Source organism: Mobula hypostoma, chromosome 18 (genome assembly GCF_963921235.1).
Source record: "Mobula hypostoma chromosome 18, sMobHyp1.1, whole genome shotgun sequence".
NCBI lineage: Eukaryota > Metazoa > Chordata > Chondrichthyes > Myliobatiformes > Myliobatidae > Mobula > Mobula hypostoma.
The window spans coordinates 31,988,704-32,005,498 of NC_086114.1; the positions used below are offsets into that span (position 1 = coordinate 31,988,704).

General features: G+C 42.9%; 1 protein-coding gene across 5 annotated transcripts in view; it reads left to right on the forward strand.

Annotated features, from left to right (window-relative positions):
• Positions 1-16,795, forward strand: part of LOC134358439 (rho GTPase-activating protein 22-like) — a 520,442-nt gene that overhangs the window by 390,277 nt on the left and 113,370 nt on the right. The window contains exon 1 of one of the 5 annotated variants that reach the window (XM_063070664.1): positions 12,884-13,206. The exons of the other annotated variants lie outside the window; for them this stretch is intronic. Coding sequence (XP_062926734.1) covers positions 13,155-13,206 — 52 coding nt within the window. The 5' untranslated portion in view covers positions 12,884-13,154. Of the gene's footprint in view, positions 1-12,883; positions 13,207-16,795 lie in introns of those variants that run through there. 5 annotated transcript variants of the gene reach the window in all.

Genomic DNA, 16,795 nt, shown 5'->3' on the forward strand with positions numbered 1-16,795 from the left:
CACGGACTGACTGTGGTCTCACTGTCAAGAAATCCAGAATCCAGCGACACATGGCAGTGTTAAGGCCTGGCAGCGACAGTTTGCTGCAATGAGATCATACCCTGGTTTGAGGAGTAACATCACATTTTCTATATAAATAGCTTCCAACCTAATGACATGAACATCGATTTCCCTAACTTCTGGTAAATTCTCCCCCCTCCCTTTCTGTCTTTTTCCATCCTCCATTCTGGCTCCCCCTCAGCCCTTCTCTTCTTCTCACCTGCCAGTTTCCTCACTGGTGCCCCTCCTCCTTCCATTTCTTTCATTGTCCACTGTCCTCTCCCATTAGATTCCTTTTTCTTCAATCCTTTACCTCTTCCACGTCTCAGCTCCCAGCTTCTTACTTCCTCCCCACCTCCTCCACCCACTCACCTTCCCCCTCAGCTAGTTACATTTATCACCTGATAGCTTGAGCTCCTTCTCCTGTACCCCCATCTTCGAATTCAACTTCTTCCATTTCCTCTCCAGTCAGCCTGAAACATTGACTGTTTATTCCCCTGACCTGCTAAGTTCCTCCAGCATCTTGAGTTGTGTTGCTTGAGGTGTTTTAATGATGCTAATTGAGGAAGAGCTGTTGTATAAGACATCAGTGACAATTGTTCTATTTAAGGCAGACTCGTGAATTGTATGTACCTCAGAAAACAGATGGGTCTTGTAATCTTTAAAAAAAAAGCACCTTCAGCAGTGCAGCACGAGGAGTATCATTCTGGATTTATACCATGAGCTTTCAGGCCTGTTAACCTTCAACTTCTGACTCAAAGGTATGAAGTTTACTCTCAGAGTCATGACTGTTGCCCACGGCACCACAGTCTGAAAAGTTCTGAATTGACTTGGATGTGAAATGTTAACACTTTCTCTTTCCATAGATACTGTTTGACCTGCTGAAATTTTCCAGTACTTTCGGTGTTTTTATTTAAATTTTGACCTCAAGGTCAATGCCCCTTGTGGATCTGTGTCAATACAAAGAGTGACCATCATATAGCACCAGTTGTCGGTTCTCTCATGGGTCTATGGGAGGTAAATAGTCAGCTTTGTTCATTCAGTTCTTGAGCATCAGAACATACAGATACCACCAGATAAACAGATTTCAGCATCATTTACTGTACATTACAGGCAGGGACTCAGAGTCTTGTTCATGGTTGTCTGACTGCCAAGTCAATTTGTAGTGATAGTGGGAGGGAAGCTGCTGTCGGCAAACCAGTTGCGCCTCATGAAGTGCTAGGCACGCTCCACAGTGGAGATGTAATACATCAACTTGTGTCTAAGCACAATCCGTATCTAGAACTTGCACTAGCTGGGGAGTGAGGTTTTGAGCAGTGAAGTTCAATGTACTGTATTTGGGTTGCTTAGCAATTAGAATCAGAACCAGAATCAGGTTTAATATCATTGGCATATGTCATGAAATTTGTGGCAGCAGTGCATTGCAATACATAATAATAAAAATACATGAATTACGATAAGAAGTACATATAAAAAATTAAATAAAATATATAGTGCAAAATGAGAGAAAAAATACTGAGAAAGTGTTCATGGGCTCATTGTCCATTCGGAAATCTGAATGCAAAGAGAAGAAGCTGTTCCTAAAACATCGAGTGTGTGTCTTCAGGCTCCTGTACTGCTTCTTGATGGCGGGAATGAGAAGAGGGCAATTCCTGAGTGATTGGTCCTTAAAGATGGATGCCATCATTTTTAGTCATCACAGTTTGAAGGTGTTCTCCATGCTAGAAAGGCTAGTGAAAATAGACTTTAGGGCTGTCCCAGATTCCAGCTTTTTGTGCACAACATTGCATAGAGCATTGCAACACAGAAATAGGTCCTTCGGCCTATCTGGTCTGTACCAAACTTTTATTCTGTCTAGGTCCATTGACCCACATCTGGATCATAGTCCTCCATACCCTTCCCTTCCCTTCCCTTCCATGTGCTTTTCCACACTGCTCAAACAATACACCCGAACCCACATCAACTACTTCACTGGCAGCTCGTTCCACACTTGCACCACCCTCTGAGTAGAGAAGATCCGCATTTTGAACTAACAACAGCAAAGAGAAAGTAATAAAATGTTTTAGACCAAGCCCATCGAACATTGAGCCATCTGATGTCATTAGCTGTATGCCCTCAGATCACTCTTTGTTCCGGCTGTCCGAGGCATATCTTCTACTAGGATGCTGACTCCCAGCTGTTTATCACGTGCAGTGTACATCCACTTCCACTGTTTAGCTGGCTGCACTCCCAGAATGGCGGCAATGGCCACCTCCTTGCTTTACCAACTGTTAAAGTCACAGTGACATTCACAAGCATTTAAAGTCACTCGTGTATTATTAAATAACAAAGATATTTTTTAAAGCAGTAAAATTATGAATAATGTCAAAGCACACAAAGAGCACTTGAATTCACCGGAACATAATTAAATATACTGGAATAACTGGAGTAGATCAAATACAACGTAAATTATTTCCTGTCCCTTATAGTTACCTGGGTAAGGTTCACTCTTCCCCAGTTAACCCAGTTGAGGGTTCCACCAGCATACTTCAGAGGCTTTTCTTCACCCTCTGCCCAGGAACTATTAGCTTTGAAGCTGAATATAAGCCCTCTGGTTCCAAACCAGGCACTGGGATATAACATGCAAGCTGCAAGCTGCCTTAAATTTTCAAGTAACAGCTGCACTTTGGGGTCTGATATTATGGCCCACCATATTAGCTTAATGACGTTCCTGCCATCCAAGCACATCAGCTCCCCTTTGCACAATAACAACCACAAATACGACAGTACCCTTAGCACAGTGAAACAGGAATTTTATCAATAATCACAGACACTTTACATTTATTAGGACAATGTCCATGTTTACATGATGAAAACTATTCACTGCTCATAGATAAGGTAGTCCGATACTGAAGTAAAGGCAGACAATGCTGGAAACACTCAGAGGGTCAGGTAACAGTTGTAGAGAGGGAAATATTTAAGGTCTAGGACAGAGTGCTTTTTAAAATGTGATACATTATTCTACCTGCCCAGCGTTCACTGTTCTGTTCATCCACAAGCAGAATCATTTCAATTTTCTTCCTCTGCACCATCCAGATGCTTTGAGACTAGGCTGCCAGGCCACACATTTTTGGAATAAATTTAGCAAAGGGATCATGTCACAATCCTCCTAGATTTCTTTAGAAGCCCCACTCCTGGACTGCCATCAGCACTGTTACATCGGCCCTGCTGACTGACTGAAAGAGAGAGCTTCACTTGTATCGTACTGAAAACTGATGGGTAAAGTGTTTCTTGAATCTTAAAGGCTACAATTTAGTCTATGCACTTTGAGCTACTTCCACCCCCAGCATCAATACACCCTGCATTAAGGCAGTAAGTGGGAATAACAAATAATTAAATGTCCGTTACAAGAGCTTTAGGAATAATCAGTAAATATCAATTTGTCAATTCAATTCCGATCTCTCTCTCTCTCTCTCTCTCTCTCTCTCTCTCTCTCTCTCTCCCCCCCCCCTCCCCTCCCCCCCCCCATAGAAACATAGAGAACCTACGGCACAATACAGGCCCTTCGACCCACAAAGTTGTGCCGAACATGTCCCTACCTTAGAAATTACTAGGGTTACCCATAGCCTCTATTTTACTAAACTCCATGTACCTGTCCAAAAGTCTCTTAAAAGACCCTATCATATCCGCCTCTACCACCGTTGTTGGCAGCCCATCCACGCACTCACCACCTTCTGCGTAAAAAAACTTATCCCTGACATCTCCTCTGTACCTACTCCCCAGCACCTTAAACCTGTGCCCTCTTGTGGCAGCCGTTTCCGTCCTGGGAAAAAGCCTCTGACTATCCACACAATCAATGCCTCTCGTCATCTTATACACCTCTATCACGGCACCTCTCATCCTCCGTCACTCCAAGAAAAGACCGAGTTCACTCAACCTGTTTTCATAAGGCATGCTCCCCAATCCAGGCAACATCCTTGTAAATCTCCTCTGCACCCTTTCTATGGTTTCCACATCCTTCCTGTAGTGAGGTGACCAGAACTGAGCACAGTACTCTCTTCTTCTTTCTCTCTCCCTCGCTCTTTCTCTCTGTCCCTCTCTCTCCTCCTCTCTCCCTCTGTCCCTCTCTCTCCTCCTCTCTCCCTCTCAAATCAGCACAATTTAGTTACACAAAGCTTCGGGGAAACTAGAGATTTTAACTTTCAATGGTGTAAACAGTTATTGCAATTCCCATTTTCCCATACTTATGAAGTGAGGCTTTGTGGATGAGGTAGCATGGTGGTTAATGTAACAAATTGCAGTGCCAGCGATCACCAGCCAGGGTTCGATTCCCACTGCTGCTGTAAAGAGTTTGTTCGTTCTCCCCATGACTGCGTGGGTTTCCTCTGGGTGCTCTGGTTTCCTCCTACATGCTAAGGATGAATGTGGTGACACTTGCAGGCTGCTCCCAGCACAATCCTCACTGATTTGATTTGACAGAAACACTACATTTCAATGTACAGGAGACAAATAAAACTAAGCTTTATCTTACACTCTCTAAAGCTTTTCTACAAAGGTACAGTTAGTAGAGCTGCTGTCTAACAGGCTGAGGGACCTGAATTCAACACTCATTTGTCAATTGCTGGGAACTTTTGGACTGCTCTAGTGGTGTAAAGTATTGTGGCTCTCTGAAGATTTACATAGATATTGCTGTGTAGCCCTAATTGTTTAATGCTATTGTTTAATATACCCTGTTCATGTTCCAAAGTCTTTCAATTCCCTCTTCTAATTCATCATATTTCTGGTGTTTTTCACTATTGATTTCAGTAAGTTGTGTGTGTCTGAAATGGCTATATCCGTTAAGTAAGCTGTTCTTGCTAGTTTATCCTGTATTATTATATCTGGATGGTTATAATGGATTGGCCTATCTGTAATAATAGATCAGTCGTAATATAACTTGTTGGATTCTGACTCTAAAATTGGATCAGGCTTGTATTTATAGTAAGGTGTGTTTTCTTTTGTGAGTTTGTATTTTAAAACAAGATTTTGGAGAATGATGTTAACCACTTGATTGTGCCTGTGCAAGTAATCAGATTGAATTAAAATGCTACAGGATCCTGTAACGTGTTAGAACATTTCTGTCTTTTTCTAGGTATTTTCTACATTTATCATCTTGAATTTGTTGATCTTTTATTATGTATTTTTGATACTTTTTTTGTGTTAACCACCTGGTCCTGTATTGCCACAAGGAACCCCTCTGTTTCTGCGAAGAAGAGTCCAACTCTGAGCCGGGTGTTCGACGTTTCCTTGTCAACATCTAGTCTGCTCAAATCATGGAGACGTCTTCCAAAGAGGGTCATAGAAACACAGAAAACCTACAGCACAGTACAGGCCCTTTGGCCCACAATCCTCTCTTGAACATGTACTTACCTAGGGTTACCCATAGCTCTCTATTTTTCTAAGCTCCATGTACCTATCCAGGAGTCTCTTAAAAGACCCTATCATATCTGCTTCCACCTCTGTTGCTGGCAGCACATTCCACGCACTCACCACTCTCTGCACCAGGGATGGGAGCTCAACGTTCAGGGATATTCAATATTCAGGAGGGATAGACATGAAGGAAGGGGAGGTGGGGTGGCGTTGCTGGTTAAAGAAGAGATTAACGCAATAGAAAGGAAGGACATAAGCCGGGAAGTTGTGGAATCGATATGGGTAGAGCTGCGTAACACTAAGGGGCAGAAGACGCTGGTGGGAGTTGTGTACAGGCCACCTAACAGTAGTAGTGAGGTCGGAGATGGTATTAAACAGGAAATTAGAAATGTGTGCAATAAAGGAACAGCAGTTATAATGGGTGACTTCAATCTACATGTAGACTGGGTGAACCAAATTGGTAAAGGTGCTGAGGAAGAGGATTTCTTGGAATGTATGCGGGATGGTTTTTTGAATCAACATGTCGAGGAACCAACTAGAGAGCAGGCTATTCTGGATTGGGTTTTGAGCAATGAGGAAGGGTTAATTAGCGATCTTGTCATGAGAGGCCCCTTGGGTAAGAGTGACCATAATATGGTGGAATTCTTCATTAAGATGGAGAGTGACATAGTTAATTCAGAAACAAAGGTTCTGAACTTAAAGAGGGGTAACTTTGAAGGTATGAGACGTGAATTAGCTAAGATAGACTGGCAAATGACACTTAAAGGATTGACGGTGGATATGCAATGGCAAGCATTTAAAGGTTGCATGAATGAACTACAACAATTGTTCATCCCAGTTTGGCAAAAGAATAAATCAAGGAAGGTAGTGCACCCGTGGCTGACAAGAGAAATTAGGGATAGTATCAATTCCAAAGAAGTAGCATACAAATTAGCCAGAGAAAGTGGCTCACCTGAGGACTGGGAGAAATTCAGAGTTCAGCAGAGGAGGACAAAGGGCTTAATTAGGAAGGGGAAAACAGATTATGAGAGAAAACTGGCGGGGAACATAAAAACAGACTGTAAAAGCTTTTATAGATATGTAAAAAGGAAAAGACTGGTAAAGACAAATGTAGGTCCCCTGCAGACAGAAACAGGTGAATTGATTATGGGGAGCAAGGACATGGCAGACCAATTGAATAATTACTTTGGTTCTGTCTTCACTAAGGAGGACATAAATAATCTTCCAGAAATAGTAAGGGACAGAGGGTCCAGTGAGATGGAGGAACTGAGTGAAATACATGTTAGTAGGGAAGTGGTGTTAGGTAAATTGAAGGGATTGAAGGCAGATAAATCCCCAGGGCCAGATGGTCTGCATCCTAGAGTGCTTAAGGAAGTAGCCCAAGAAATAGTGGATGCATTAGTGTTAATTTTTCAAAACTCGTTAGATTCTGGACTAGTTCCTGAGGATTTGAGGGTGGCTAATGTAACCCCACTTTTTAAAAAAGGAGGGAGAGAGAAACCGGGGAATTATAGACCGGTTAGCCTAACGTCGGTGGTGGGGAAACTGCTGGAGTCAGTTATCAAGGATGTGATAACAGCACATTTGGAAAGCGGTGAAATGATCGGACAAAGTCAGCATGGATTTGTGAAAGGAAAATCATGTCTGACGAATCTCATAGAATTTTTTGAGGATGTAACTAGTAGAGTGGATAGGGGAGAACCAGTAGATGTGGTATATTTGGATTTTCAAAAGGCTTTTGACAAGGTCCCACACAGGAGATTAGTGTGCAAACTTAAAGCACACGGTATTGGGGGTAAGGTATTGGTGTGGGTGGAGAATTGGTTAGCAGACAGGAAGCAAAGAGTGGGAATAAACGGGACCTTTTCAGAATGGCAGGCGGTGACTAGTGGGGTACCGCAAGGCTCAGTGCTGGGACCCCAGTTGTTTACAATATATATTAATGACTTGGATGAGGGAATTAAATGCAGCATCTCCAAGTTTGCGGATGACACGAAGCTGGGTGGCAGTGTTAGCAGTGAGGAGGATGCTAAGAGGATGCAGGGTGACTTGGATAGGTTGGGTGAGTGGGCAAACTGATGGCAGATGCAATTTAATGTGGATAAATGTGAAGTTATCCACTTTGGTGGCAAAAATAGGAAAACAGATTATTATCTGAATGGTGGCCGATTAGGAAAAGGGGAGGTGCAACGAGACCTGGGTGTCATTATACACCAGTCATTGAAAGTGGGCATGCAGGTACAGCAGGCGGTGAAAAAGGCGAATGGTATGCTGGCATTTATAGCGAGAGGATTCGAGTACAGGAGCAGGGAGGTACTACTGCAGTTGTACAAGGCCTTGGTGAGACCGCACCTGGAGTATTGTGTGCAGTTTTGGTCCCCTAATCTGAGGAAAGACATCTTTGCCATAGAGGGAGTACAAAGAAGGTTCACCAGATTGATTCCTGGGATGGCAGGACTTTCATATGAAGAAAGACTGGATGAACTGGGCTTGTACTCGTTGGAATTTAGAAGATTGAGGGGGGATCTGATTGAAACGTATAAGATCCTAAAGGGATTGGACAGGCTAGATGCAGGAAGATTGTTCCCGATGTTGGGGAAGTCCAGAACGAGGGGTCACAGTTTGAGGATAGAGGGGAAGCCTTTTAGGACCGAGATTAGGAAAAACTTCTTCACACAGAGAGTGGTGAATCTGTGGAATTCTCTGCCACAGGAAACTGTTGAGGCCAGTTCATTGGCTATGTTTAAGAGGGAGTTAGATATGGCCCTTGTGGCTACAGGGGTCAGGGGGTATGGAGGGAAGGCTGGGGCGGGGTTCTGAGTTGGATGATCAGCCATGATCATAATAAATGGCGGTGCAGGCTCGAAGGGCCGAATGGCCTACTCCTGCACCTATTTTCTATGTTTTCTATGTTTTCTAAAACTGTGCCCTCTCATGTCATGCTGTTCCATTGGTTAACTTTTTCTTCAACAGTGAGAATTTCTTCATTTTTCTGGGTTGTTGTCTCATTTAAGTTTAGTGGTGTATATTTCTTATCAGAATTGCATACAGTATCATTGCGTGGAGTGCTGATTCCTGTTTTCAGTGATGAAAATACATCCTTAGAAGTTTACCTGACTGTTGTGTAGATTGTTAATGTCTGTTATTCCTCTCCCCCCTTTTGTCCTAGGTAGTGTTAAGCTAAGCACACTCGAGTGTACATAATGTTATATGAAAATTTGTCATTTCAGTTCTTATTTTTCTTTGTAAATTTTTCAGATTGGCTTTGGACCAAGATATTATGCCTAAATAATGCATTAATATAGGTATAATGGAAGTGTTTATTGCCTTTGTTATATTTTTGCTGTTGAGCTCTGTTTGGCAGATTCCCTTAAGCCTTGAAGTAAATTCTGTCAAACTTAGTTTCTTTATCACACTATGATCTATTTTCTTTGCTTGTTGATATCCCAGATACTGTAATTATATGTTTCATATTCATGCACTTCTGCTGCTCTTCTTTGTATTCTATTAGCTCTATTGCACCTTTCTTTATGTTTAATGTTCTGCATTTATCCAGTCCAAAGTTCATGTTTATATCTTTCAAAAATAGCTCTACTATTTGAATTAATTGCTTTAGCTTTAATGATGAAGGAGTATATAATTTCAAATTATCCCTGTATAGAAGGTGTGTTAAGGTATGGCTCATTTCATTGTTTCTGATTTGATACCCAATTTTCATCCAATTCAGTGAATTAAACAGCAGGTTTAAAACTAGACAGAACCACAGTGGACTTAGAGAGTCTCCCTGGAAAATGCCTCAGTTTATTTTGAGAACAGTGGTTGTTCTTTTTTAGTTGTTAATAGATTGGCTGATTATAGTACACTGATGCTTCATCATATGTTGCAGGAATTTCACAAATATTGGGTGTAGTTTATATATTAACAACTTCTATTAACCATGAGTGTGGGACAGAATCAAATGCCTTTTGGTAGTCAATATAGTAACATAACATGAAAGATTGCAAGCAACACACATAAAAGTTGCTGGTGAACGCTGCAGGCCAGGCAGCATCTCTAGGAAGAGGTTCAGATGACGTTTCGGGCCGAGACCCTTCGTCAGGACTCAATCCTGACGAAGGGTCTCGGCCTGAAACATTGACTATAGCCCTTCCTAGAGATGCTGCCTGGCCTGCTGCGTTCACCAGCAACTTTTATGTGTGTTGCTTGAAATTCCAGCATCTGCGGATTTCCTCGTGTTTGCGTTAACATGAAAGATTCCTGCTTTTCTGCCAGGCTTGACTTAGAATTATGGAATCTGTTATCAGTTGTTCTTTACATCCTTGCATACCCTAGCAGCAACCCTTTTGCTCTTCTGTGCATATATTGTGGTTATCTGAGTGAGTGATGATCAGTTGCGAGACACGCGATGTTACGAGTTTATATATAGTTTGAGAACAAGTAATCGGAATAATAACAATAATAATCATCATCGGTATATTAGATCAATATAATAATAATGTTATTATTTTATCCAGGACCTTGAAGCAATTCCCTCACTTCACACTTGCCTGTAACTTATTACCTATTCTCTTTCACTGTAACTTGCAACCACCTCCATTACATCGAAGGGTTAGCAAGGTGTCTCACCAATGTTGCAACAAGCTGCGATACTTTCTGTTGCATTTGTGCCAAGTATACGCTTAAATCTCAAAGACAGAGCATGACTCCTCTTATTAAGAAAGCCTATGAGCTCTACTTCAGGGGTAAAATTGGCGACCAAGACAAACCCTAGGCTCCGCACATTTGTTGCATTCCCATTTAGACATCTTTCCCGCAAATCTTGTTGCTGTCAGTGATGAGCATGGTGAAAGGTTTCAACAGGATATTGCAGCCATGGAGAAACAGTATCAGGGCAACTGGAATACATCATTGCTGACTGATTATTGCTGGGCACTTAAAGCGAGAAGCTTCAGACACTGATTACAAATGAAAATCATCAACAAAATATTTTTAGCTTAGTTGAACTATTACAAAACATCAGCACTGTTATGCAACTAAACACTTTATATGCAATAAAAGTTAATTTCTTGTTTCTCCAAATTCCTACATGATACATGTAGTCTGAAAATATATTTGTGCTCAGCTTCAATCGGTCTATCATAACCAAAAAAAAATTATTCTGAAAAAATTTCAAAAAAATTTGTTTTCCAGTGATATGGGCCAAGCTTGGGAAAATCGGACTAGCTTTGAGGGAACCTCTGCTGGCATTGACTAGATGGGCCAAAGGGCTCACGATTTCTCAGGCTCTCCAAGCCCTATCAGGAAGTCTGCTGTCGTCACATAGTACTTAGCATTGGAAATACCAGTATGAATCATGGCATTCCTTAAAAACATTGAGCTTTCTGTCCAATAAATTGTGCAGGCCTTGCAGCTACTAAAATTGTTCGGTGCTGGTCATGAATCACATGCATGGATTGCTGTGACTCAAGACTAATGTCTCTTCTTTCTGCATACTGTTACTTGATCACTTGACACCAGGGAACTTACATATTTAAAGGCTGAGAAGGAATACTTTTATTGCAAGCTAGCCCTTCTCTTTGTATCTTGACAAAATAAAATCCTGTACCTACATCGTAGCCTCATAACCCCAAAATGCTTTAAAGCAATGATGTACTTTTAGAAGATTTTTCCAGGCAGTACTGTTAGTTTCTGTCACAGATCAGAAAAGTTTCTTCAGTTCTGAGAGGTGCTTATTAACAACCCACACCATATTCTCTTGGCAATCCACTATGTAAGTTAGGTGGGGGAGACTTAAGCAGAAGAGGAACAATCTTTGGAGTGTAGGGGTGCAATTTGACCAACACTGCACTCAGAGTGAAACTAATAACCCACAGAGGCCAGGTAAACAGTCATGGCCACCCAGCTATCTTCCCCTCAACTGGTCCCGCCTATCTCCTGCCAACTTGTACTCCTCCCCCTCCCCCCCCACCTTCTTATTCTGCCTTCTTCCCCATCTTCTCCAGTCCTGCAGAAGGGTCTCGGCCCAAAACATCGACTGTTTATTCCCTTCCATAGATACTGCCTGGCTTGCTGAGTTCCTCCAGCATTTTCTGTGTGTTGCTCAAGATTTCCAGCATCTACAGAAATACTTGTGTTTGCAACATGCCCAGTTATTGTTTGGGAGGTCAGTCACTTGACATTCAGTAGTGGACAAGGCCCAAGTCATCATGAGCTTCTGAACAGGCCTTAAAACAGTTGGGGAGGACAGCAGTCAATAGTGAGACATATGGATTGGTGGGTTAGGGGCTTTGAGTCTCGTTCAGACTGGGAATCTATAGTTATGGGTTAGCTATATAGTGTGAGCTATATAGAGTTGGGAGATTGGTGGATGGACACTGCATAAAGTCCCTAAATTTCACTCACATTGTCTTTCTTCAAAATTATTTTGCATTGCATGCAATGCCTCTGCAAACAATGCAGTTTCTAGTTAACACCCAGGTACCTAGTCCAGATGAAGGGTCTTAAGACAAAATGTCGACTGTCCATTTCCTACCATAGATGTTGCTTGACCCACCATATTCCTCCAGGGCCTTTGTGAGTGTTTCTCCAGATTTCCAGCAGCTGCAGTCTCTTGTGTCTCTTTCTAGCGAAAGATTTCAGACTTTGAGGTGTAACGGTGGTGGGCAGGTTTCTCAGCCGCTCGGAAAATGTGAGACCCTATGGCCAGAATCTGATTTCTGGCATCCCACATGGTCAGATGCAACTTGCAGTTTTTCACAGAGTTTTATGTCCTATCAGAAGAGTTGATCTTTGAATGGCTAAGTGCTGGTGACTGGCCAGTGCTGAACTCATTCATATCGCAGTGTGTTCAAGGAACAAAAAGCACGAGTTCCCTGTCGACTGTAGTTCTCTCTGATGTTTGTAAAATGTGTGAAAGTAGTCTCTCACTTTTTGGATGCAATACAGTGGAAGTGTAAGAGTCTAGTTTAGTACGCCAGGAAATGGAAGATATCTGATCCCTTTCATAAGGAATGGATCAGCTACCTCCTAACCACAGCCTGACATTCTCCATTGTAGCAAAATTATCTTACGAGGTCTATGTGAATATAGTCTCTCTATTCCCAGCAACTTTGGGATGCAATACAGCTGAAGTATAAAAGACTCCAGCATACTTCTGTGTGTCTGTGTGTGCCTGTATGTGTCTGTGTCTGTTATCTCTTCCTCCACAATTCTTCCTTTCCACCCTCCTCACCCCCACAACAATCCTCATTAATTCTAACGAGCCTTTGCAATAGGAAACTGACCATTAATTTTTTTTTGTCTGCATGAAGATAGATGTGGTGAAGGAGATGAGTGTGTGAGTTCCCCACCAGTGGGTCTGGTGTCTGGCATTCTACCCACACATATCTCACAGCACAGACAGTGAGTAACGGAGAACGGCTGCGTGCTGATGATCTGTCTTCACAAAAATCATTTGGACTTCCCCAGTGTGACTTTTGATTTGAACGGAGCAGGATTTACAGAGCACACAGCTACTCCATGCTTCTCTGTTCTCACTACTCAGCTGGGAATGTTTTCTCTGCTGTGACCTCTAGTTAAAAGATAGCATCGGATTGCCTCTGGACTGTCGATTTTGTCTCAGACTGTATCCTGTATACTAGAGCAGCAGAGACGAGAGAGAGAGAGAGAGAGAGAGAGAGAGAGAGACGACATCTATTGTGCCTTTGATATCTAGCAGATTCACAATAATGCCTTTCTTCTCTGGAAAATACATCAAGAAGAGAATAGGCTTCAATGGAGGTAAGCTTCTCTTTCTGAGGGCCGATTCAGTGCTGCTCAGAAATTCAAAATATTTTTATTGAATTCTTCATTAAATGGCAATGTGCAGTTTTGGAAAAGGAAATCTACAGTATATTAATACCAGATCTCATTGACATGTGAAGCTTGCTTAGGGACTTTTAACTCTGTGAGGCTGCACTTAACAATTTGAAAAGGTTTTCAGTTTACTAATTATTTGTGGATATCTAAAGCTTGTTTCCAACAATGGTCAATGTTTTGTTGAATCTATACTGGCACTCTGTTATCCCTCTGTGTGCAGGGGATATTGCAGTGCATTCCCAAAGTTACGACTGGCATCTACCTCTCTGGGCCCTTCAGAGGTATAGTACAACACCCAATCCAGGATGAAGTGGAACAGCCCACTTTTTAAACATTGGGAAGGTTAAATTTCTGGAGCCCGGAACATTGCCATGCCTCTCCCTGGTCACTCCCTGAGGAAGAGCCTGTGTCTATCTCATTGACAGTGAACTGGGTGGGATGTTTTACTGCAGTAGAGCTGTGTGGCCACAATGGACCAGCTTTCTGCTTTTTCTGTCCGTCACAAAAATAGCCCACTACCACCTCCAAATATCCACGCCTGTGTTGGCCATACACCCATATACTCTTACCTCAAGGTTTGAGCCCGAGCGAGCTGGAGGCTGGAGGTCCAGGGATGGCCTGTCCTCGGGTTGGATGACTACCGACGGGTGTGGGAGGAAGGGGGCCTGTTTTGCTGTTGTTGTTTTGTCGCTGCGGTTCTGCTGTTGCTTGTATGTTCAGCAAATATGGTGGGCATGTTATGTTGGCGCCAAAATGTGTGGTGACACTCGCTGCACCCACGCATCATTGTGTTGGTTGTTAACACAAACAATGCATTTCACTCTGTGTGATAAATAAATGAATGAATGGCTCTATCAATGTTCTCCTGACTGCCTCCTCTATTCCTTCGACATCAACTCAAGCTCACCCTTTATCCTACATGGTGCTGTCCCATTTACCCACCCACCCATCACTCTTACCTTGGCTCTCAGGCCAGGAGAACAACCTTAGTTGTAAGATTCTTATCCCCTGTCATTATCCCTCAGCCCTCAGCCCTGATCCTATCCATACAATGCCCTGCGAGACCTTCTGAGAATTCCCTTCTCCCCTCAGTTCCAGCCTCCCATGATTTCCTTTGCTCTACCAGAATTCGAATCAGAATCAGGTTTATTGTCACTGGCATTGGTTGGGAAATCTGACATTTTCCACTGCTGTGCATTTAGCTCTGGCCTAAACTCTTGACTTCCCCCTTTAGAGCTCTCTGCTCTCAATGTCCTTCTTTATGACCATAACGAGAACAAATGGGATGGGTGCAGATGGACGAAAAGGTCAGCATGGCAACGATGGGCCGAAGAGTCAGTTTCTGTGCTCCACAGCTCCATGCCTCCCTGAGGCCATGGAAAACCCCTTTTGTTGACCAACACCTTGTTTAGTCAGAGGAGACAGAAAAGACTGCAGATACTGTCTGATCCTGCACACAATGAAGCTGAAGGAACTCAGTGGGTCGGGCAGCATCTGTGGAGGGAAATGAGCAGTCAACATTTTGGATCAAGACCCTTCATCAGGACTGGAAAGCCTGATGAAGAATTGAGTCAGAATCAGATCAGGTTTATCCCTGAAGTGGTCTTGAAGAAGGGTCTTGGCCCAAAACGTCAACTGTCTATTCATTTCCATTGATGCTGCCTGACCTGCTGAGTTCCCCCAGCGTTACCATAGAACCATAGAACCATAGAAACTACAGCACAGAAACAGGCCTTTTGGCCCTTCTTGGCTGTGCTGAACCATTTTCTGCCTAGTCCCACTGACCTGCACACGGACCATATCCCTCCATACACCTCCCATCCATGTATCTGTCCAATTTATTTTTAAATGTTAAAAAATAACCCGCATTTACCACCTTGTCTGGCAGCTCATTCCATACTCCCACCACTCTCTGTGTGAAGAAGCCCCCCCTAATGTTCCCTTTAAACTTTTCCCCCCTCACCCTTAACCCATGTCCTCTGGTTTTTTTCTGTGCTCAAGTACATTATCATTGACATATGTCATGAAATTTCTTGTTCTTTGGCAAAAGTACAGTGCAAAATATAAAAATTACTGTAAGTTACAATAAATAATAAAGAGTGTAAAAGAGGAATAGTGAGGTAGTGTTCACGAGTTTACGGACCGTTCAGAAACCTGATGACAGAGCAGGGGAAGTTGCTCCTAAAATGTTAAGTGTGGGTCTTCAGACTCCTGTACCTCCAAACTGATGGTGTTAATGAGAAGGGGGTATGTCCCAGATGGTCAGGGTCCTTAATGAAATCCTGATGAAGTGTCTTGACCCAAAATGTCAACTATTCACCTCTTTTTGCCATCTTTGTTATAATGCCAATTATTGACTGATAAATTAATACTATTGGTAAAGTTTTACCACCTCAAAGGGAGGAAATAATTTCAGGTGTGTTAAAGTGGTGGAATGCACCTGGGAGAGATCCCAGGCTTAACCTTACCTGCACTGCTACCCGAATCAAGTCTGTGGACAATATTACTTGGGTCCTAGACTATGAGAGGGGGAAATCACTACTTCTGTTCAGTAGTTACTGTTGGAAAGGAGAAATCAAGAACAGCTGTGGCATTGGCACCATTCAGGGCTGAGATATGAAGTATTGCTCTTTGGATGAGGGGCTCTACCTCAAGGAATTGTAGTCTTACAGGTCTTAGTTGGAATAGGAGGGATATTCAACAGTTTCTAGTACAGTGAAGCACCAGGTATCCTTCTGTCGAAGTGCTCATCTCTTTCCTTCAAGTCATTGAAATGGATGCAACTCACACAAAATGCTGGAGGAACTCAGTAAGTCAGGCATCACCCATGGAAGTGAATAAACAGTTGAAGTTACTGGCCTAGACCCTTCATCAGGACTGGAATGGAAGGGGGAAGAAGCAAGAGTCAAAAAGGTGGGCAGAAGTGAAGGAGGACAGCTCAAAGATGGTAGATGTAACCAGGTGGACGGGAAAGGTAAAAGGCTGGAGAGGAAGGAACAGATAGGAGAGGAGAGTGGCCAATAGGAGAAAGGGAAGAAGGTGGAGCACCAGGGAGAATTGCAAAGAGTTAAGAGGCTATAGTGAGGAATAGAAGAAGAGGGAAGGGGAAGGGAAAACGTTTTCACCAGAAGGAAAAATTGATGTTCATGCCATCAGGCCGGAGACTACCCGGATGGAATACAAGGTATTGCTCCTGCACCCTGAGAAGCTATAAACTGACATGTCAGAACTGGAAAGGGAATTGGAATTAAAATGGTTGGTTGAAATTCCACTTTTGGCAGTTAGAGTGGAAATACTTGACAAAATGGTTCCCCTGTTAATGACATGTAGAGGAGGTTGTATTGGGAGCACTGGATACAATAGATGACCCCCAATAGATTTGCAGGTGAAGTGTTGCCTCACCTGGAAGGCCTGTTTGGGGCCCTGAACGGGGGTGAGGGAGGGAGGAAGCACTTCTGTTGCTTGCAGGGAACTTGATGTGGATGTGTCCTTTAACAACCCCACCATATTG